This window comes from Rattus norvegicus, chromosome 4 (genome assembly GCF_021556685.1).
Source record: "Rattus norvegicus strain SHRSP/BbbUtx chromosome 4, alternate assembly SHRSP_T2T, whole genome shotgun sequence".
Classification (NCBI taxonomy): domain Eukaryota; kingdom Metazoa; phylum Chordata; class Mammalia; order Rodentia; family Muridae; genus Rattus; species Rattus norvegicus.
In genome coordinates, this window is record NC_141537.1 from 151,192,104 (window position 1) to 151,215,790 (window position 23,687).

The 23,687-nt window shown below is 37.9% G+C and overlaps 1 protein-coding gene across 6 annotated transcripts in view; it reads right to left on the minus strand.

The window, feature by feature from the left end:
- The window catches only part of Tmcc1 (transmembrane and coiled-coil domain family 1), a 174,982-nt gene that overhangs the window by 111,576 nt on the left and 39,719 nt on the right, over positions 1 to 23,687 (minus strand). For all 6 annotated transcript variants that reach the window (XM_087657614.1, XM_087657608.1, XM_087657615.1 and 3 more), the window contains 1 exon segment: positions 21,333 to 22,023. Coding sequence is in view for 4 of the 6 variants with exons in the window: in XM_087657608.1 (XP_087513734.1) it covers positions 21,333 to 21,896 (564 nt within the window). In the remaining 2 variants the exon portion in view is untranslated.

The following is a 23,687-nucleotide window of genomic DNA, read 5'->3' on the forward strand; positions in this document are numbered from 1 at the left end:
TTTAACCAGCCTTTTGTGAAAATCTAGTAGAAATAACTGCAGTGCCAACTATCAATCAATCAATCCAATCAATCAATCAATCAAGTTGTAAGGACATAACAGAACTTCATTATGCAAAAGCACATCATTTCAGAGCAAGGACTTCCAGATACATTAGGAGTGGGATGAAGCACACTCTTTATTAAGGAGGGTACAATCCTAGAGGACTTAGTGTTACACAACAGTGCTACTAGGGATAACAGTTATAAAAAGTGATGAACTTTGGGATATAAAAATACTGGAAGTTTGAGTCCAAGTTTTTGTAATAATTTTGCAAGTAGTTCATGAGACAGCTTGTTCTGACATAGGTCTGTGATTCTAGCATAGGTGGGCTGAAGAGGGAGGGGGTCAAAAGTTCAAGTTCAAGACCAGCTGGGTTATGTGAGTTCCTGCTCAAAAGGAGAAGGGGTGAGGGGCACAGAAAAAACACAGAGGTATGAAATGATTAAGTATCTGTAGAATGGAAATGAAAATGCTAATAAAATTTACTAATTTTAAATTTGCACACATATGTAAACTAATGTCTAAAAAACTGTTCCAAAAGAAGTATGATTATTACCTGGCTTTAAAGCAAGGGATGAAATTGATATCTAGAAATCTTCATCAATAATGCTACCAATTGTAGGGTTACTTATGCAATCCAAGCTCTGAAGTGATACCGATTTTTGTTATGTAAAAGAAAATTTACTATGATAATCTCCCAATAGATAACAAATAAGATACCTGAAGCAAATTAACTTCTGTAATTTGTAAAAGGCCAAGCAACTGTCAGTGTAAAACAGTTCTGAAAGAAGTACAATTCATTAAGCTACAAAAAGTTAAATTATGTTCATAGCCCTCTCCAAAAAAACCAAAAACAAACAAATAAAAAACAAAAAACAAAACAAAACAAACCCCCTGAAACCCTAATAATAGCTGAGTTAAGCAGCAGCCACATTTACCAAGTCAAGTTTTCATGTTAGTGATCTCTACATTTTCTTTAAGATACATTGGAACAGTTGGCTTTCTTATTTTTTTTTAAATAAAAGCAATGTCTGATGCTAGGCATGGTAGTACACGCCTTTTATCCCTTCACTCAGGAGGCAAAGGTAGGCAGATCTCTCTGAGTTTGAGGCCACTTTGGTCTAAATAGGAAGGAAGCTCGAGAACAGCCAGGACTGCAGTGAATAAATGAAAGGGAACAATGATGAAGAAGCAGAGAGTAGTTTCATGAGACACTGGTGCAAGTATGCACATGTACACACGCACCACAGACAATAATATTTATATAAAAAAACAAACTAAAATTTCTAAAACACTATAGGTTTTTCTCCTTATCAATCAGCCCTACCTGCCAACTAGATGATCTTTCTATTTAAATTCTACCTGTTCTTCTGTTCCATTTTAAGAATTAATTTGTTATTTTTGTCACTTATTTCCCATTTCTTTTTTTTTCTTTCTTTCTTTTTTTCCGGAGCTGAGGACCATGCTTGATGGGGCACATGTATAATACTAAAACTCAAGAGGGTGAGGCAGGAGGATTACTACCTCTTCAAGACTAGGCTGGTTTACCTAGAGTGTAAGAAGACAAACTTTGCTATAAAGTGAGGACCTATCTCAAAACACCCAAAAGAACCAGCAAATAAAACTCCACAAAATTAAGACAATCAGTACAGTACATGAAGAACAAGATAAACTCATTTATAAACCAATTAGAATATTGTAGTAATGTGATACATTTCCATTGGGGGTTTTTATTTTTTAAATCTATAATTACTTTTGGAATATTTAGCTGTTATAATCATTGTAATTCACATCCTTTAATATGAATTTGCATACATATGTATTTAAAAACCATAGTTTTGTCTGTAATCACAAATTTGTTTGTTTCCTTTCTGACCCAGCTTATGTCGTGTTATATCTTTTCCAATTCTCCCATCTCCTGGTTCTCTAATGTATATCAGGCTGTCCTGGACCTCTTTACCTTCTTGCCTCTGCCTCCTAACTGGTTTGAAACTCCTTGAAAAAAATTCAGTATGCTGGATTAACTGGGAAGATGTTGGCCACAAACAAAAAAAAATTAGATAGAGATCTGTTATATAATAAAATGACATCTAAAATTAGTAACAATAATAATTTTTCTGTAAAACAAATTTTAAGTGTTCTTTCTATAAAAAAAAGTATCTGTGGTAATGCCATGCTAATAAGTTTAATCTATCTATTTGACAATATGTGTACACACATATATATATCAAACCATCACTGTATATGATAAAATGTATTAATTTTTGTAAATTAAAACATAAAATGTTGAAAAATAAAAATCCAACAATTTACTCCTAAGCTATTCTCAGTACATATGGCCTACATATTACCATTTTCTGTTGCTGCCATGTATCTCACAGCGTGGACAAACAGCAGTTTACCTAGCCACTCTGAATGACCTTTAGAGTATTTCCCTATTTTTGCTTGTACAAACAACACTACCTATACAAGCCTGCATGAACAAGCGTTTCTTCAAGGCTGATACTGAGATAGGATTAAAACTACAGCTCAGTCTTTCCTGAAACCTCATCCATTTTGGCTTCTCATTATTTCTGTTGCTTCTCAACTCACAGATATATCTGGAAAACTGATCCACGGGCAGACAGTTCCTATACTACATATAAGCTACTTGATTTTCTACTGTTACTTGGTTTCTCATGCATTTAGGATGCCTGTCTTCATTTCTGATTTTGTTAATTTGAATACACTCTCTGTGCCCTCTGGTTAGTCTGGCTAAGGGTTTATTTATCTTGTTGATTTTCTCAAAGAACCAGCTCTTCCTGGTTTTTTTTTTTTTTGACTCTTTGTAGAGTTCTTTTTGTTTCTACTTGGTTGATTTCAGTTCTGAGTTTGATTATTTCCTGCTGTCTACTCCTCTTGGGTGTATTTGCTTCTTTTTGTTTTAGAGCGTTCAGGTGTGATGTCAAGCTGCTAGTGTCTGTTCTCTCCTGTTTCTTTTTGGAGACACTCAGAAGCTATTAGTTTTCTTCTTTCTGCTTTCATTGTGTCCCATAAGTTTGGATATATTGTGCCTTCATTTTCATTAAATTCTAAAGAGTCTTTAATTTCTTTCTTTATTTCTTCCTTGACCAAGTTGTCACTTCCGTGTGTATGTGGGCTTTCTGTTGTTTTTGTTGTTATTGAAGACAAGCCCTAGTCCATAGTGATCTGATAGGATGCATGGGATTATTTCAGTCTCCTTGTATCTAACTGAGACCTGTTTTGTGGCAACTTATATGGTCAATTTTGGAGAAGGTGCCGTGAGGTGCGGAGAAGAAGGTATATTCTTTTGTTTAGGATGAAATGTTCTATAAATATGTTTAAATCATAACTTGTTAGTTTTACCATGTCTCTGTTTAGTTCTGTTTCCATGATCTGTCCATTGATGAGAGTGGTGTGTTGAAGTCTCCTACTATTATTGTGTGTGGTGCAATGTGTGCTGTGAGCTTTAGTAAAGTTTCTTTTATGAATGTGGGTGCCCTTGCATTTGGAGCATAGATGTTCAGAATTGAGAGGTCATCTTGGTAGATTTTTCCTTTGATGAGTATGAGGTGTCCTTCCTTATCTTTTTTGATAACTTTTGGTTGAAAGTCGATTTTTTTTGATATTAGAATGGCTACTCCACCTTGGTTCTTGGGACCATTTGCTCAGAAAAAATTTTCCCAGCCTTTTACTCTGAGGTAGTGTCTGTCTTTGTCATTGAGGTGTGTTTCCTGTATCCAGCAAAATGATGGGTCCGGCTTACGTATCCAGTCTGTTAGTCTATGTCTTTTTATCGGGGAATTAAGTCCATTGATGTTAAGAGATATTAAGGAATAGTGATTGTTTCCTGTTATTTTTGTTGTTAGATGTGGAATTATGTTTGTGTGGCTATCATCTTTTGGTGTCGTTGCAAGAAGATTACTTTCTTGGTTTTTCTAGGGTGTAGTCTCCCTCCTTGTGTTGGAGTTTTCCATCTATTAACCTTTGTAGGGCTGGATTTGTGAAAAGATATTGTGTAATTGGTTTTGTCATGGAATATCTTAGTTTCTTCATCTATGATAATTGACCTATAAATTTAGTGTCCATGAGGAATGACAGGGAACTGTAATCAATTCCCTCTCTAAATATCAAGGGACAACTGTTGTATATTTTCTATCATTTAGCTTTGTTCTCTCTCCTCTCTTCTGCTGTTTTCCTCTCTTCCTCCTTATCCCTCTTCTCAATTTGACTGTCTGGTTTCATAGCCCAGGCTGGCCATGAACATCTGGCAATCATACTGGTCCAGCTTCAGTATAGTACAAGGACTGTAGCCACACACCATCATACCCCGCATATCTGTTTTCCTCTTAAATTCTTTTTGATTAAGCAGTCTTAGTCATTGTGTGTCTTTCTTTGAGTGATTGCAATTACAATATACATTCTTAATTCTTACATTCTATCTTAAATACCCCAAATAATTCAAGTCTTTAAAAACAACATAACTTAGCTGGATATAATTGCACATCTTAGAAGTACTCAGGAGGCAGCAGGCAGATCTCTATGTTCACGGCTACCCTAGTCTACATGCTGAGTTTAGGCCAGCCAGAGCTACAAAGAGAAACCTTGCCTCAAAAAACAAACAAGGCAACTCTTATAATGCTCCCTTTACTATTGTGTGTTTTGTTTGTACAAAATTAAAAAAACACTTTAAAGCTCTATTGCTAAAGAAAATCACACAAGAGATAGAAGGATAGATCAGCGGTAAAGAACACTGGCTGCTGTTCCACTACTTACATGGCAATTCACAACATGTGATACACAGATAGGTATATAAAAAAATCCATACAGATTATTTTATAATGAACAGGGGAAATTGGCATTCAAAGGAAAACTGAATGCAGAGTAAACAAGGTAATACTATGATTTCAGCTACCTTGATATTTGCTCAAACCCTATCTATATAAGGACTGGCCTAGCAGCTAGTATTAAGGATTATGGGTCAGTGGCTGCATTGTCAGGCACTGTGCAGCTTGTGCTTGTGCAGCTTGTGCTGCACAGAGGACTCTAGCATGGCTCTAGCTTAGTTAGCTCAATACTCAATAGGGATTACAACTTTCCCTTTACTTAGCATAAAGAATTCCCATTTGTCTCAATCTTTCCTCCTACTAGAATATTCCTGTGAATGATCAGGATGAATTTCTACACTAGACAGAGGAGTCTATTAACTTGGCTATTAAGCTATTTATTTAACTCTGAAAGCTGATCACATAAAATTTACTTTGTAGGCCCAAACTGCTCACCTACTGACAATTTCATATGGTTCGAAGTATAAGATGTAATAAAAGTCAGACCTAAGGAAGAAAACACAAAAAAGGCTCTAGCAGCAAGAAGAACAAAAGAAAACCTCTAAAGCTTTTTTTCACCAAGCCAAGATTGAGAAAACCAAGTCTTAATACCCACAATCAAATGTTAAGATATTCTGTCATGCTATGCTAGACCAAAGAGAAGAGAGCTCAAGTTTAGTTATTTAGTAGAAAGAAGGTAATCAACAAAAGTTATCTAGAAGTAATTAGTTGCTACAGAAATACTGTTCTAACTGCTAGAAGAAATGAAAGAGCAAGTCTGTGTCAGAGTCTTTTAAAGCTGGTCATGGTGAGGGGTGCACACCTTTAAGCCAAGTACCTGGGAGGCAGACTTGGGCAGATTTCTGTGAGTTTGAGGTCAGCCTGTTTACATAATGAGTTCCAGGACAGCCAGGACTTATGTACAGAGACCCTGTTTAAAACTTAAAACAAACAAACAAAAAATAGAAAAAGAAAAAAGAAAGAAAAAAAAAGAAAGAAAAAGAGAAGACTCCTTTACTTAAGTGGAAAGTAATGGAGTAAACATAGGACCGCTCAGATTCTCGCAATTATTACTGATATTGAATAGTGAAAGGTATAAACTCATAAGGTAAAGAAGACTGGAAATGAGATAGCAACAGACAAGAGAAGTCAACAAAGCTTGGGAAGGTGAAATGAATGTACACAGGAAAACAATAAACTTCGCTTTCAGCTTTTTTGAGTCAGGTAGGTACTTACATGGGTAGCAAGTGCTACAGTAGAAAACAACCAGAAGCCGGCCAACTGTACGCAAACTACAGTCGTGTGTTGAGGAGGACTTGAGCTGCTTTAAAAGCAGGGCTGATTTAAATGGTCAAACATATCAACTTATCACTTTAATACACACTAAGCATAATGGCTGGAGCTCTGCTGAGTAATGAGGCTGAATCAACCAACTAGAAGGATTCTAGGCTGACTAATCCTGCTGAGGGCTGGAGTAAATGAAATGAACTACAAACTGAGAATTTCAGTGTCTCTCCTGGTCTTCTAGAATGCAAGCATCCAGGCCCATCACAGCAGTCATCGCCTACCACTCAAACACAAAGGTGAAGGGTTAAATGAAGAAAAACCAAGTAAAGAGAGGACCTATAGATGATAAAACGCAAGGTCTGAAAACAAAACCATCAAAAAACTGGCCTAATTACACCATAACAAAATCTATCTATCATACAGGTCCTCAGCAAAAATACATCTAATGGCTCTGTCAAGTATGAGAAGAAAACCATAGTTGACTAGATATTTGAGACAGGTTTAGAGCAATGAAAGACTAAAACATGGGTTAGACATGGGGAGACATACACATTACAGGAAGCAAAAGAAAATATTCCTAAAGACAAAAGAAAATAAATTTATAAAATAAGAACATGTTGCTTTGAAAATAAACAGGATGGGCAATAGGGTGCGTGTACACCTTTAATCGCAGCACTTGGGAGTTAGGGGCAGGCAGCCTGGTCTACACAGAGAGGGGAGGGGGAGGGGAGGAGGGAAGGAGGGAGGGGGAGGGGAATGGTGGAGGGAGAGAGGGTGTAAATGAGTTCCAGGACAGCCAGGGCTACACAGAGAAACCCTGTCCCCCCCCCAAAAAAAACCATAAATAAATAGAGTGAGTATGGTGGTGCACACCTTTAATCCCAGCATTTGGGAAGCAGGTTTTAGAATTTTAATTATAATAAAACTTAAGGTAATAACTCCTTGGACAATGATAACTGCCTAAAAATGGACAGAAGCACATTCATACTGATATGACATTAATAGTACACTGAGATTTAAAAGTTAACTAAAAAGTTTATGGTGAGGGGCGAACCAAGAAGAGAACTTAATTATCATCTTCAATGAAATAAAAATAGCAGCATAAACAAAGCTCTTTAGATAAATTCCAGAACAAAGTTAAAAAATAAGTTTATCTGAACAAAGCGAGGAGTGGGTCAAAGAAATTCTCAATTTCTGAAACTCTGCAAAGACTTAATTTCCTTTTTTTAGTATGTTGTAGTGATAAACACATTAATGAAGTTATATGTGTAGCAGAATACCTGTATGTGAGCATTCTGAAACCTAGAAAGTAATAAATAAGCCTGTGGTAATTCCTTCATAGAAAATACAGAGTGTGTCATATTCCTAGTGTTGACAAGCAAAAAAGAATTTTTAACTAATTAGTTATAGTTATATATTAAGGTGCATATGCAAACAAGCTTTAACCTACAGCTACCTGTCCCTGTGGCCAACTTGCACCACTGGTCTTAGAGCTTCAGTTCAGTTTTCCTCTGTCAAAGCTTTTCAGAAGTCCACCTGATTCTTCAAATGGTGCTAGAACGATATAGAACTGTGGCACAATACACACTGAATGATAAAAGATACAAACTAAAACAAAGGAAAAAGTGTAAACCTTAAAGGAAAGAGATAAAGACAGTGTTTACAAAAAAAATGAATGGTTAAACCATTCATAATTATACAAGTATAATGACTTTTGATCTTTTCCACTGTATATCAGTATCTTTTACAAAGTTTTTTTGGGGGGTGTGTGGGGGGGAGGTTTTCAATAGAAACTAATTTTTTTAATTTAATTTCCTTCCACTAAAGCAGTTAAAAACAAAAAATTACTCAAAAAATTTTACTTAGAAAGACACACTAGATGTGAGCCATATATCTAAATGAGATAACTAATTTAATATATTGGTTTTAATTAATAAGATATACGAGCTATGAATCCTTGTAACAATAAAAACAAGTCAAAGTTGTTATGAACTTGTTTGTCAATCTACACATCTCTACTCTGGTGCTCCAAATTCACTGGCATAAAACCAAGGGCAAAATACAAAGACACACATATCGTCAGCAGCATGTTGATCCAAAGCCGGTGACACTGTGACCTATATTCTCCTCAGCTCTAATCAGCTCAGAAAACCTTTATTCCCAGGCTCACAAAGCCAACCTCCTGACAACAGAAAACAGTACTAACTCTCCTCTACATGACAAGAGACTGAAGCAAATTCAGAGGACACCTTATATTTCTAAAAGAATCTATTAATCCAATGAGTTTCTAACATCCAAGGAAAATGGAGATTGAAGAGCATTGTATTATGGAGAAATGTTTGTCACAGTGACATAGTGAGCCCATGTACATACCATTTCTTGTGCTTTGTATCACCAATAAAAGAGAACAGCTCCATGGAGCTGGCTATGGTTTCAGTATGAAATGTTCCCTACAGGCTTGTGCTTGGAATGTTTACTGCCTAGATAATAGAAGATTATAAAAGACTGCAGGAAACTTTAGGAGATAGGATATAGCTAAAGGAAATAGGTCATAGGGAACAAGCCTTTGAGGTATATTATAACCCTGACCCCCTCCTATCTAGTTCTACTTTCAATTTCCTATATAAAAAGCTCTTTTGCTACTTGCTCCTGAAACCATGACATTCTACCTATGCATACAGGGCTAAGCAAACACGACCTGACCCCTGTGAAGCTGTGAGCCCGAGTATATCCTTTTCCCTTTAGGTTGTTTCTAATAAATACTTTTTCACAGTAGTGAGGTAAGTTAACTTATTTGGACTAAAAAACCTGGATATCTCAGCTTAGAAGAACATATAGTTGTAAGCCGATAAACTGGCTCATTAGATAAAGGTCCTTACCACCAAACATGACCATTTGACTTTAATGGTAGGAACCTATAGTGAAAGGAAAGAAATAACACCTGCAAGTTGTTCTATCCTATGCTATAAAAGGGTTATTTCAACATCCGTTTGCACAGTGACCTTATACACTATGAGGTTTTTTTTTTTTAATTAATAAACCACGTGAGCGCTAGAGGATTATGCATGTTCTAATAGGTTTCCTTTAAACCGAAGTTCTAGAAATCATACCCTCAGATGCACATAGAGAAGGCAGGAATGATCTTCTGTTAAGAGTAATGCACTTCTCCACAGGAACTGTAGCAGTGGCTATGGTGGTTTATATATGCTTGGCCCAAGAAGTGGCCTATTAAGGGGTGGCCTTGTGGGAGTAGGTATGTCGCTGTGGGGATGGGCTTATAAATACCCCCAACCTAGTTACCTGGAAGAGAGTCTTCCACTAGCAGCCTTCAGGTGAAGGTGTAGAACTCTCAACTCTGCCTGTACCATGCCTGCCTAGATGCTGCTATACTCCCATCTTGATGATAATGGACTGAACCTCTGAACCTGTAAGCCAGCCCAATTAAATGTTGTCCTTTATAAAAGACTTTTGCCTTGGACATGGTGTCTATTCACAGCAATAAAACCCTAACTAAGACAGAAGTTGGTACAACAGCAGTCTATTTAAATAGAAGTGGTATGTAAGTGACCGGGCCCAAGCAGGTCCTGAAGGCATAAGCAAGTTACGTGAAGAAATTGTTCAAATGCCTATGGTCTCTATTCCTGCTACAATGCCATCTGCTGCGAAGTATGCACCTATAGCCTCATGGGGTGTTCCCTGTGATCGGCTGACTGAAGAAGAGAAGACTAGGACCTGGTTCACTGATGGCTCTGCATGTTATGTGGGCACCACCCAGAAGTGGACAGCTGAAGCATTACAACCCCTTTCCAGGACAACCCTGGAAAATCTTCACAGTGGGCAGAACTTCAGGCCATACACATGGTGTTACAGTTTGGAAAAAGAAATGGCCAGATGTACAATTGTTCACTGACTCATGGGCTGTAGCCAATGGATTGGCTGGATGGTCAGGGGCTTGGAAAGATCATGATTGGAAAATTGGTAAGATATCTGGGGAAGAAGTATGTGGATAGACCTCTCCAAATGGGCAAAGGATGTGAAGATATTTGTGTGCCATGTCAATGCTCACTGAAAGGTGACTTTAGCTGAGGAGGAGTTAAATAATCAAGTGGATAAGAGGACTCATTCTGTGGAGACAGTCAGCCTCTTTCCCCAACCGTTCCTGTCATTGCTCAATGGGCACATGAACAAAATAGCCATGGTGGCCGAGATGGGGGTTATGCTTGGGCTCAACAACACCAACTTCTACTTAGTAAGGCTGACCTGGCTACAGCTGCTGCTGAATGCCAGATCTGCCAAAAGCAAAGATCAATACTGAGCCACAGATATTGCACCACTGCTGGAGATGACCAGCTAGCAACCTGGTGGCAGGTTAATTACATTGGACCACTTCCTCTATGGAAAGGACGTTTTATTCTTTCTTACTGGAGTAGATATTTATTCTGGTTATGGATTTGCTTTTCCTGAATGTAATGATTCTGCCAAAACCACCATCCATGGACTTACAGAATGCCTTATTCATAATCATGGTATTCCACACAGTATTGCTTCTGACCAAGGAACTCATTTCACAACCAGAAGTGTGACAGTGGGCCCACAATCATGGAATCCACTGGTCTTACCATGTTCCCCACCCTCCTGAAGCAGATGGTCTGATAGAAAGATGAAATGGCCTTTTGAAGACTCAGTTATAGTGCCAATTGGGTGGCAGTGGCATGGAGATCTGGGCAGAGTTCTTCAGAAGGTAGTATATGGTTTGAATATATGGTACAGTTTCTTCCAGGATCAACAGGTCCAGGAATCAAGGGGTGGAAAAGGGGATAAATAGTTCCACTCACTATCACTCCTAGTAACCCTCTAGGAAAATTTTTGCTTCCTGTTCCCACAACCCTAGGTTCTGCTGGCCTAGAAGGTTTGGTTCCAGAAGGGGGAGTGCTCCTACCAGGAGTCACAACAAACATTCCATTGAACTGGAAGTTCAGACTTCCCCCTGGCCATTTTGGGCTTTTAATGCCCTTAAACCAGGCTAAGAAAGTAATAGCAGTATCAGGAGAAGTGATAGATCCAGATTACCATGGGGAAATTGTACTGCCTCTCCACAATGGAGGTAAGAAGGATTATGTCTGGAGTGCAGGAGATCCCTTAGGGTATTTCTTAGTACTACCATATCCTATGATTAAAGTCAATGGAAAACTACAACAGCCTAATCCAAGTATTATGACAAAGGACACAGACCCATAAGGAATGAAAATATGGGTCACTCCTACAGGAAAAGAGCCAAGGCCTGCTGAGGGGCTTGCAGAGGGTGGAGGAAATACAGAATGGGTAGTAGAGGAAGGTAGGTATAATATCACTTAAGGCTACATGACCAGTTGCAGAAACGAGGATTATAAAGAAGTATGAATGCTTCTGTTTTACTTTAAGAACATATTTGTATATCTATTTGTGTTTTCTTCCATTTTCTTTAACATCAATTGATATTTAAGGTGAGATACTAAAAGAATGTTCCCAGGGGACACTGCCCCATTGTAAATTTTCAAATGCAAGATATAAAGAACAAAAATAAATCAGCCAACAATAGTTTTTTCTATATATACACACTGTTTGAGGGGAAGCAGTAGTGGCTTTCTGGCAATTTCACTATGACTTTTTTGATTGTAAATAGAACAAATTGGAAACAAAGTTTTCAATTTTACCTAAGTTTCTTTTTAAAAAGTAATTATCAGGTCTCAAACCTTATGTCAATTACTTAAGATCAATTTTTGACTTTTTTGTTGTTTTGGGAAAATTAGTTTGTAGCTCATTTAAATTTTTGCCAATTTACTTCCTTCTAAGATCTTCCATACCTTCTGAACATATCTACATTAGATGTATAATAAAAACAGCCAATATTAAACTATCCATGCTATGGAAAAGGCAGCAAGAACTTTTAGTAACTGTTTACTAGCACTCTGGTCATGAAGAAGTTTGAATTTTCCTTAAACCCTAACTACCTCATTAAAAATGTTTTTTAGGTTTATTTATTCTCTTTTGCCTGCACATATGTCTGTGGACCAAGAGTATGACTAATCCCATGTGGAGATAAGACAGTGTTGGATTCCCTGGAACTGGAGCTATGGATGGTTGTGAGCTGCTGCGTAGATGCTAGGAACCAATCCTAGATCCCCTGTGTTAACATTTCTTCTAGGTGCCCCAGTTACCTAGCAACAGCCAGGTAGGAGTCTGGCTTGCTATAAAAGAACTGTTTGGTCTCCCTTTCTCTACCCCCTACCCCCACCTGCCTCTTTCCCTATCCCCACTTCATGTATTTACGGTCAACCAATTTCCTGTCTCCTCTCTTTCACTGCCTCTACTCCATTCTCAACCCCACTTCCCATGCCCCAAAATAAACTTCATTTTATACTAAACCCATTGCATATAGCTGGTACCTTAGTGGGAGATGCCTCAGCATGGCCTGCTAAGGTACTCCTTCCCCACTGCATCATACCATATCTTACAAAACATATCACTCTGCATCAGCAGCAAGTGCTCCTAACTCCTAAGCCATCTCTCCAGGCCCTATTTACATAATTTTAAGATAGGATATAGGCTAGTAAGCAACCTTACAAAGAATATTACCAACTGTATCAGGAAAAGCTTGATTATTGAATGGCCTGTTAAAAGTCAATATTGCCAAGGCAAGTTTCTTGGCATATTAATAAGGTTACATAGATATGAATTTTGACTTTATTACCCTTTCTAACAACAACTCTAAAATGTTGTATTGTGGCTTGAGACTTCCATAATGAATTCTCTGCACCCACCCATACTCTCAATGCACAAGTACCTTCACAAACACTGCTTATTTACCCTCTGCTGCACAAACCTCGCCACCCACATAAAAGCTAGCTGTGGTGGATGCCAGCACTCTTCTGGAGAGATGGGGGCGGGCAGCAGATACAGAGGAGACTTTAGAAATCTTTTCAAAGTCTTATCTACACACAAAGCAAGAGGCACACATTCATGCAAAACGTGTAATTATGACTCTTTAAATGTCAAGGTTCAAAAGTGAAATCTCATCTGCTTAAATTGACCAACGAGATCATAGGTCAAAATGATGTAACATCCAAATAAAATTTTAACACATACTTGTCAATTTCTGAAATACATACTTTGCTAAGCTCACTTTTGTGCCAACTTGCCAAAGCTGCCCGTTTTTCTTAAGAAAGCTATGCTGTGATCACCAAGAAAAACAATTTATTCTAAAGATTGACTCGTATTGAATGTCTGATCATGGTCTTTCTGAGTGTTCATTATGAGTCTTTAAAGTGAGGCCTGGCCAGTGTTCTAGATAATAAGAATGGTGATCTCCTTGGGAAACCAGTTTTCCTATTAGCTTTTAAGACTCAAGGTTATGACAAAGGAACAAAGGCCCTGTGAACAGAACGGGAATCAGAAACCACACTTATGTTACATTCCTTTCAAGGTACCTTTACCCTAAAGCATAGGACTACTTTTTAAGATAAAGAATAACAGGTTAAATTTAATTTTGTTTGTTTTCATGCAAGGTCTCTCTACAGAGGCAGAGCTGACTTCCAATTTGGATCCTCTTGCCCAGCCTTCCCAGTTTGATTTAAGCAAACAAATGGCTCAAAACCTAAAGAATGGACTCCAATTTGCTTTATATTAATCTTCATCATAAAACTTGCTGTTTCTGAACATAAGAAACATAATTCAGAAAAACAAACATATAACAAAACTACCTATGACGTTAAACTTTGCACAATTCATTCATTTCTTTCATATTTTCAAATGGAATGTAAGTTTCTCAGGTATATCCTAAAGACTCTTTAGATTTCATTGATATCCACTGTCATGTTTTCCTTTTCATTTAGCAAGGTCAATAACACCTTTTTCTATTTACTTCCAATCAAACAACCACATTAAAGACTGACTTTTTAAAAAAGGACTGATTTATTTTTATTTTCTACATGACTGTTCTGACTGGTATAACTCACTTGTGCTGTGCTCTGGAAGGGCAGAAGATGGAGTCAGATCGCCTGGAACTGGAGTGACAGGTGGCTGTGAACTGTCAAGTGGGTGCTGGAAACCTAAATCCCCTGCAAAAACAAGTGCTCCTAACTGCTGAGTCATTTCTCTAGCTCCTTAAAGAAAAGCCTTCTGGGACCACATCTACATACTGGACAGCAAGCCTCTCAGTGATTTCCTGACTCACAATAGTAACACTGGAATTACAAATGTACCCTACCACACCTGGCTTTTTGTGTGGGTTCTGGAATGTGAACTCGAGTTGTTAGGTTTGTCCACTTTCTATCCACTGAGTCAACTCCCTGACCTCACCATATTCACATCATTATTATTTTAAATTTTTCTGCAACAAAGGATGTAATTATACAATCCATCTCTAAGCACTAAAGACTAACAACCCCAAAGTTAGTTGACTTGGCAATCAAAGTTATAAGAGACCAAAATTATGCTTTCTTTTTTTTTTTTTTTTCTTTCTTTCGGAGCTGGGGACCGAACCCAGGGCCTTGAGCTTCCTAGGCAAGCGCTCTACCACTGAGCTAAATCCCCAACCCCTATGCTTTCATTTTTAATTTATGGCCATTTTTCCAGTCTGTATTATTAACTGTCTACAAATCATTTTCTTGCAGGTGTTCACAACCCAAAAATATTAAATATGTAGAATATAGAGATCTTTGATAGAGTTTATAAAAACTACATAGCATTTTTCCAATGTTAATTGGGAAAATAAACAGTACTACCTTAAGGTTTCTAAGCAAATCTTATTGCTTAAAATTCTTTCTCTTTTTCCATTTCATTTGTCAAATTCTACATTTTTTACTGTTTGTTCCACAGTTCTAGTGATCAAATCAATTCAATTTACAAGAGCATATGCTTGCTTAATAATAATCCATTCCTAAATCTTATTTCCTACTTCTCATCTTCTCCTCCTGTATTAGCCTAGGACCCCACCTAGTGGACAGCAAGAGGAATCACCTTTTCTACTGTCTCACTTTTTTCCCTGCACAGAGCACTGGTTTACTAGATTTACGCATTGGTTAACTGATACTATTTCAGCAATCTCTTTAACACGTATTGTTTGGTTTTGGACCCTGGGACAAGAGACTGAGGTGTAGATTTGGCCTCCAAGTTCTTCCAGAATTCCTCAGTCCCTACCTGGCATATCCTGCCCCAACCCTGAACTTTCCAGATCAAAAACTGGACTGCCCTTCTCCCAGTGGCTCTTCCCTACAAAATCCAGACATTTTGATTCCATCCTTTCTCCGATCTCCCTCTCCCACTCTCTGTGCAGTGCCCTTTCTCTCTTTCTCTTCCCCCTTACCACTTTTCCCCCTCGTGACTTTCCTGGCCTCAGTCCTTGGAGCCAGTGAACTGGACAACCTGAGAGCAGCTTCCCAATAAACCTGCATTTAATATGATATAATCTGGCTTGAATTAGCTCATTTCACCAGAAGAGAAATAACAAACATTTACTGTTTACATTTCAGTTATAGCCAAGCATTACACAAAGTCTTTTTCTCTATTTATATTATAGTAGTGAATCCCAAAGAGCACCCAACTACAGCCTAATAGAGTATATCCCTTAATTTGGTCTCTAAAAGGGAAAATAGCATAGTGAAATCTAAAACAAAATAGTGAATTTTCAACCTCAATAACAATGATCAATGAACTTCAAATTTTTTTTCAGAAGATTCAAGATTTGCATTGACCCTTTCATGTCCCTCTAAGTTTGTTCTTTCTCAGAATTTATGACAAAATTTACTTTGCTTTTATGTTATAAAAGTAGCAGTGTATAAAGAACAGATTCTTGTTGCACTTACTATGTAATTACACTGTAGCACATAGCACAGGGCATAGCATTCTAACAAGATGTTGGAAGAATGACCTTTTGGGTTTACAGTGGGAATCTTCATATATACCACTTCTTTCTAACTGAAATTCAGAGTGGCTTTACCCATAGGAATAATTGTGTTTCATTACTGTCACCTCACAGCTAAGCTCTCTGAAACCTTAGCTAGATTTTTTTCTCATGTATTCCATTATGAATAAAACTAATCAGAAAAAACCTCTTATATTTTTAAAGTTTACTTATAACAGTTATTATATTAATATATCAAATATTATTTCTTCCCTCTGATCCCTCCCATATATCCCCCTTTACCCTCAAATTCATTGTCAGATTACTTGTTACATATATACATTACATACAAATATTTATTCCTAAATACATAAACACAACTGCTCATATTATGCTACCTATGGTAATATTATACTATGATATCAGGGATAACTACTTGGTATTAAATAACCAATCAGGGGGGCTCTTCCAATTTCGAACTACATGCTAAATATTTAGTTCTCACTCCTCATTAAAGAAACATTTTTATAGGAGACAAATTATTACAGAAAACTACAACCATTCAAAATATAGAGAATAAGAGATCACATTGTGTCTAATACATTACATCTGTAATAGAATTCCTGTACCTAAGGCTCAGGGATCATATCAGAATAGGAGGCAGAAAGATTGTAAAGTGCAGAGAAGCTAGAAGTTTGCTCAAACTGTCTCCTAGAAACATCAGAGAAGCTTCAGACCCATTCGGTTTCATCAAACAAGGCCTCAACACCACCAATGGACATACTAACATAGAAGGGGTCTCAATCCTAGACAACTATAGGCAATAAGGAAATACTAAGAGGGAAATTTATCTTCCTCAAGGAAGAATCCCTCTAATTATTTTCAACACGCAAGTCCCTTTCAGAAATCTTAGTGCTTCCCTATTTCCAATCACATTATCACACTAATTTAGCTTTCCACTCACATTATTCAGACCTTTCTCCTAAGCTGAAATTTTAAAATTTAGTTATGTACATTACTCTATAATCTTTCTCTATGTCTCCTGAAGTTCTGCTTATTCTTAGTAGGGGTCTATGTCAGTTATAAAGAATTATCACACATAGTCCTAGCTTTCTAGGAGCAACTAAGTATTTGTATTGAGTTTGGGCCTCCTGGCTAAGATTAAGTCTTGGAGTGTTTTGCAGGTTTTTTTTTTTTTTTTTTGTATCTCAATTACTTTGACAACTGATTATCTGCATTAATTTTATTACTTTTTGATGGAAAGGTATGTTTTGGCAGGGTTTCATAGTTCTAGGACATTCTGCAAGGTCCACATTGTTTAGATGACCCCACAATTTGCCTCTAACTTTAGCACTCCTCTGGACTTGCACTGCTCTTAATTTTAGTAATATATGATCGTTCATGTACAGTTTCCTACCTAGGCCCTTTCATCGCTGAGAATGAAATCTAAGATGCTGCACATTTATTAACTGAGCTCTCCAAGAGGAGGGGATCAGGACCTACAGTGAGTGAGTGGTCAACTCTATCAGCTCCGAACAACTCAGCAGCTAGTCCTACTGCATTACATGACTATTTTAATTTTCTAAGTTTCTCAAGAAAAAATTGAAAAGTAAAGCTAGAGCACAGTGTTTCTAGACTGAAAGACACATTAAATATTATTCAGCATGATGGTCTCTTCTTGGAACTAAAGAAATACAACCTAGAAAATTGTATTTCCTTAAGGTCACTCTGATAACAGAAATTAATAACAGAAACAGAACTAGGAGCTAAATCCACAAGTTCCTGACAACAGGGCTTGGCTAGCATCACAATGTTTCTTAAAACGTGACTTACTCCTGCCCTCCCAATAACACTGTAAAGTCTTTGATAACAAAGTAGTAAACTGACTTTCTCAAAGTGTTAATCTACAATTTAGGAATGTTTAAGGATTGTTATAAGAATATAGCCAACACAGACCTCGGGGCTTCACATACACACTCAAAAGAATTTGATCTATGGGTAGTTTTCACGTTTTTTGGTAGTTTGAGTGTTAGTATTTTGAATCTTTATAAGCGTATCTGTCGCCATAATCGTGTTGTTTGTTCTGAGGTATTTCTGGGATAGGGACTGGAGAGACTGCTCAGTGGGTAAAGAATGCTTGCTGTGCAACCTTGAGTTCAAACCCCCAACTCTAGGACCCAGATAGCTGGGTATGGGCATATGTGCATCTGTAAACTCCATACATAGAGCCCAAAAGCATTTTCTGTGTGTTCATAGGTTAGGATAAGAGAATTTTCAAAAACACTGCAGAAGAACTATAAACACAAAGTATGATTAAAATTGAACCAATTTTATAAAAAAAGCCAATTAAAAAAAATACAAGAGAAGGGTCTAAAATAAAACCACATGAATCTTTATAACTAAATGCCATTTGCTAATTTTTATTATAAATATAACCTATACCTATTATATATAAATTTTATAAATTACAATAAGAAAAACTATGACATTCTTGTACATAGAACACAAAGGCTGGGTATGATATCAGACACCTTTAATCTTGGTACTCATGAAGCAGAGGCAGGTGGACCTCTGTGAATTCAAGGTAGCCTGTTCTCCAGTGAGTTCCAGGCCATCCAGGGCTACATAGTGAGACCTGTCTCCAATGAGTAAATTAGTAAATAAAAAAGAAAAAAAAAAAAGAGATTACTTAAGCTCTGAAACATTCTGGTTGTGAAACAAGCTAGTTACGAAACCATGAGCATAGTTAACCTCCTAAGTTTCTGCTGACTCATCAACACAATGAATGAAAAAACAATCTATCAGCCAAGTGTGATGGTTTGCATATGCTTGGCCCAGGGGATGGCACTATTAGAAGGTGTGGCCTTGTTGGAGGAAGTGTGTCTCTGTGGGGGTGGGCTTGGAGACCCTCCTCCTAGCTGCCTGGGGATGCTCAGTCTGTTCCTGGCTTTTTTCCAGTGAAGATGTAGAGCTCAGCTCCTCTTGCACCATGCTTGCCTGGACGTTGCCATGCTCCTGCCTTGATGATAATGGACTGAACCTCAGAACCTGTAAGCCAGCCCCAATTAATTGTTGTCCTTTATAAAACTTACATTAGTCATGGTGTCTCTTCACAGCAATAAAACCCAAACTAAGACACCAAGTATAGGGCTGTTTGAACAAAGAGAAAATTACATGTGTTTAAACATACTTCCTACCATATTATAAGCAAATAAATAAATAGCAGCTATCACTTTGACTATCATTAGATATTATAAGATCCACTCCTAATTCTTAATTTCAAGTATTATTTTTAAGGTATCTATATTGCAATGTATTTTCATATTCTCTAATATGTAAAATGATGAATAAACTGATATTATAGCAAGGTATGTCACAGAACTATACAATCAGGAAAAATTTGCAGTGAAATTGTGATAGAGTTTTAGTTAAAAAAATCAGCATTGAATGAGTTTCTGGTTTTACTTTAAAATTAATAAACTGAGTAAAAATGTTTTTAATTTTTCTCAATTGTTTTTAAAATACAAGTAGTATATTAAAAAACAAATCTTTTTCTTTCTACATTTTCAAAGTTTTCTACACTGAGCACGTTTCTTTAGAATTCAAAACATTTAGTTTTTAAACTTTAAATATGGAGCACTTTTGAGAAAATAATTGTTTGTGACTATCAATCTACTTCTGTGAACTCATTTAAAGATGATCCTCTAATGTGAGCTGACAAAGTTCATTCTGCTGTTTGTATTACAGACGTATGTGGAGATGAGACTACTACTTTCATAGACTTGTAACAAACAGTTTGAGTACAAAAGGTTTTTCAATAGGGAAAAACTGATTCCAATAAACAACAACAACAACAACAACAACAACAACAACAACAACAACAACAACAACAGAAACCCAGAGGCTTTGGGCTGGGCAGCTGAGTTGTTAAAAGTGCTGGCCTAGACTATACAAGGGCCTGGGTTTATCACAGCACTGAATCAACTGGATATGGATACAGAGTTAAAATCCTAGCACCAGGGCTGAGTGATAGTGGTGCATACCTTTAATCTCAGCATGGCAGGGGCAGGGGCAGGGGAGTCTCTGAGTTTGAGGCTAGCCTGGTCTACAGAGTAAGTTCCAGGACAGCCAGGAGCTACATAGAAAACCTAGTCCAGAAAAACAAACAACACCAAAACCCCAACCAACCTTCCTACCAAAAACAAAATAAAAACAAAAAACTTAGGTCTTGGGAAGTGAAAGCAGGAGGATTAGAACTTCCAAGTTGCCCTGTGCTACACAGTAGATTTGAGGCTAGCTTGAACTACAGGAGATGACTCAGTGGGTACTTACTGCCAAGCTTGAGGACCTGAGTTCAACCTGGGACTCATGACAGAAGGAGAGCATAAACTCCTGCCAGTCCTTTTCTGGCATATACACACTCTGTGATATGCCCCTCCACACAGATACACACTCCTATACACACTCTGTGATATGCCCCTCCACACAGATACACACTCATATACACACTCTGTGATATGCCCCTCCACACATATACACACTCCTATACACACTCTGTGATATGCCCCTCCACACATATACACACTCCTCTACACACTCTGTGATATGCCCCTCCACACAGATACACACTCATATACACACTCTGTGATATGCCCCTCCACACAGATACACACTCATATACACACTCTGTGATATGCCCCTCCACACAGATACACACTCATATACACACTCTGTGATATGCCCCTCCACACAGATACACACTCATATACACACTCTGTGATATGCCCCTCCACACATATACACACTCTGTGATATACCCCTCCACACATATACACACTCATATACACACTCTGTGATATGCCCCTCCACAAAAACACACAAATAAACATGAAAAACAAAAACACAGAGACTCCAATGAGCAACACCTATGACCGCTCTAACCAAACTTGATCTCTATCATCATGTCAAAGGCATGTTGTGCACATCAGTACAAGGAAAACTGAATTATTTTCTTTTCTGTTTTGTTTTTTGAGACATAGTCTCACATTGCACACACTGACACAAAAGATATCTGGTATCAAACCCACTACACAGTCAATTCCTGATCCTCCTGCCTCCCCTGCCCCTCCCCAAGCACTGGAATTACAAGTATGTGCCATTAGACCCATTTTATAATTATTTTTAAAAATCTAACTAAAACCAAAATACTACTTTAAAAACCAGACTGGTCATTTGTCATGTATGTGCATGTGCACACCTGTCAAAACAGCAAGTTAACAGAACTCTAACAGACTTACCCGTTCTGCAGTTGCCTCCTCTCCAGGTACACACACAGCAGCAGCACAAGCTATTTCTATCACAGAAGAGCTGGTAGGAGCATCAGTTGTGGATGAAGACCTAGGTCGACCTGATTGTATAACAGATGCTACCTCTTGGCCAGATTTCCTGTTGATCTGGGGACTTCCCTTTGGGGCTTCTGATTTGCCCCGCCTACTATGCAAGCTTGTTCCTCTCTTCATCTTGGGCGGCACTCGGATCTGCTGGAGAACACGATTCAGAGCTGTGGGATGGGTGGAGACACCATCAATCTCAGCACATGTGTTCTGACTGTCCAGATCCACTTCAGGCTCTGCATCTGCCTGAATCTGCTGCACATCGTGTGGAGACACTGATGACCGCCTGCGCTGGTGCTGGAAGAGATGCTTCAAGCCTTGGCCAATCACGTTAATGTTCTCCAGAGCATTGTGGGTCATTTTAGATAACTTTTGTTCTGACTCTGCCTGCCTCCTGGCTTCTGCATCTTGGGGTCTGCCTCCAGGGTCAGGGTCCTCATACAACTGCTCACTGCCGGAAGGCTCCATCAGTAAGCTTAATAAAGCTTATTTGCAAACTCAAAAAACTTAAACACACCAAGACTGTCAAATTAGGTAGGCATTTGCTTCAAGAGTGACTGTGCATGCAGCTGAGAGACGGAGGCTTCATGCCTACCTAATGTTAAAAAAAAAAAAAAAAAGGAAAGAAAACAACCTTGTATCATACATCCATGCAGAAATATAGAACCACTACAGTTAAAAGAAAACAAAAGAACATGCAGCTAGCCAAAAAGATTAAATATTATAATTAAGCAATCTTTAATCAGAAGATTAAAAGATAATTTTTCAGATGAGTTATGTTATTTTCTAGAATAAAAAGCCCAGAACGAGGGCACAGAAAATGAAAATAACATTTTTTAAAAAGATTCCTTACAAGTTTCAAATATAAAGAAGGATATTAGGGGGCCATCTTGGAATAGACCCCATATTAGCAGTTGGCAGGACAATTAGCCACTGCTTAGAAAATCAAGAGAAGAGATTGTGTATGTTTAGTTTATCTGAAGCAATTAAAAAATTTTTTTAAATCACAACTGAGTATCAACATGCTGAAACTCAGCATATTCAGAGAACAGTGAGAGATAAATATCCCAATCTATATGGACTTCAGTAAAAATATGAAAAATTTGCTACCATCCATTCACATTCATCAAGCTCAATGGTAATTAGAGGTAACAGGTTTGCTCTTTTGGGAGGCCAAAACAACAAAGAAAAATTGTGTAAATTAAATTCTTCACTAAAGCAGAGAAAAACCTTTCTGGCCCCAATAAATAAGTAGTCCAGACAGGTCACTCTTCAGAGAGAACATAGTTTTGCTCAATACTAACTGTCAAAAGGGAGCTTTGAAGGAGAGGGGTGTGTGTGTGTGTGTGTGTGTGTGTGTGTGTGTATACAGGTCACTCTTCAGAGAGAACATAGTTTTGCTCAATACTAACTGTCAAAAGGGAGCTTTGAAGGAGAGGGGTGGGTGTGTGTGTGTGTGTGTGTGTGTGTGTGTGTGTGTGTGTGTGTGTGTGTGTGTGTGTGTATACCTGTAATTATAGCACTCAGGAGGCTAACACAGGAAGATGGAGAGTTCAAGGTCAATCTAGACTACATACATAGCATGTTCTAAGCCAGTCTGTGTGTGTGTGTGTGTGTGTGTGTGTGTGTGTGTGTGTGTATATACCTGTAATTATAGCACTCAGGAGGCTAACACAGGAAGATGGAGAGTTCAAGGTCAATCTAGACTACATACATAGCATGTTCTAAGCCAGTCTGTGTGTGTGTGTGTGTGTGTGTGTGTGTGTGTGTGTGTGTGTGTATACCTGTAATTATAGCACTCAGGAGGCTAACACAGGAAGATGGAGAGTTCAAGGTCAATCTAGACTACATACATAGCATGTTCTAAGCCAGTCTGTGTGTGTGTGTGTGTGTGTGTGTGTGTGTGTGTGTGTATGTATACCTGTAATTATAGCACTCAGGAGGCTAACACAGGAAGATGGAGAGTTCAAGGTCAATCTAGACTACATACATAGCATGTTCTAAGCCAGTCAGGGCTACTCAGTGACACTGATTAATTAAAAACAAAACAAAACAAAGCAAAGCAAAACAAAACAAAACAAAAAACAAAAGAGAATCTCTCAACAGTATTCTTGACAGATTCCTGTGTATTTATATAACTCAAAAACAAAGAACAGCAACTAGGTACAATCAAACCACAGAGAAAAATGAAAGGTCAAAGACCAAATAGTTGCCATAAGCCAGTAATAAACAGAGGAAAAGGAAGCTGAAACTCAGAAC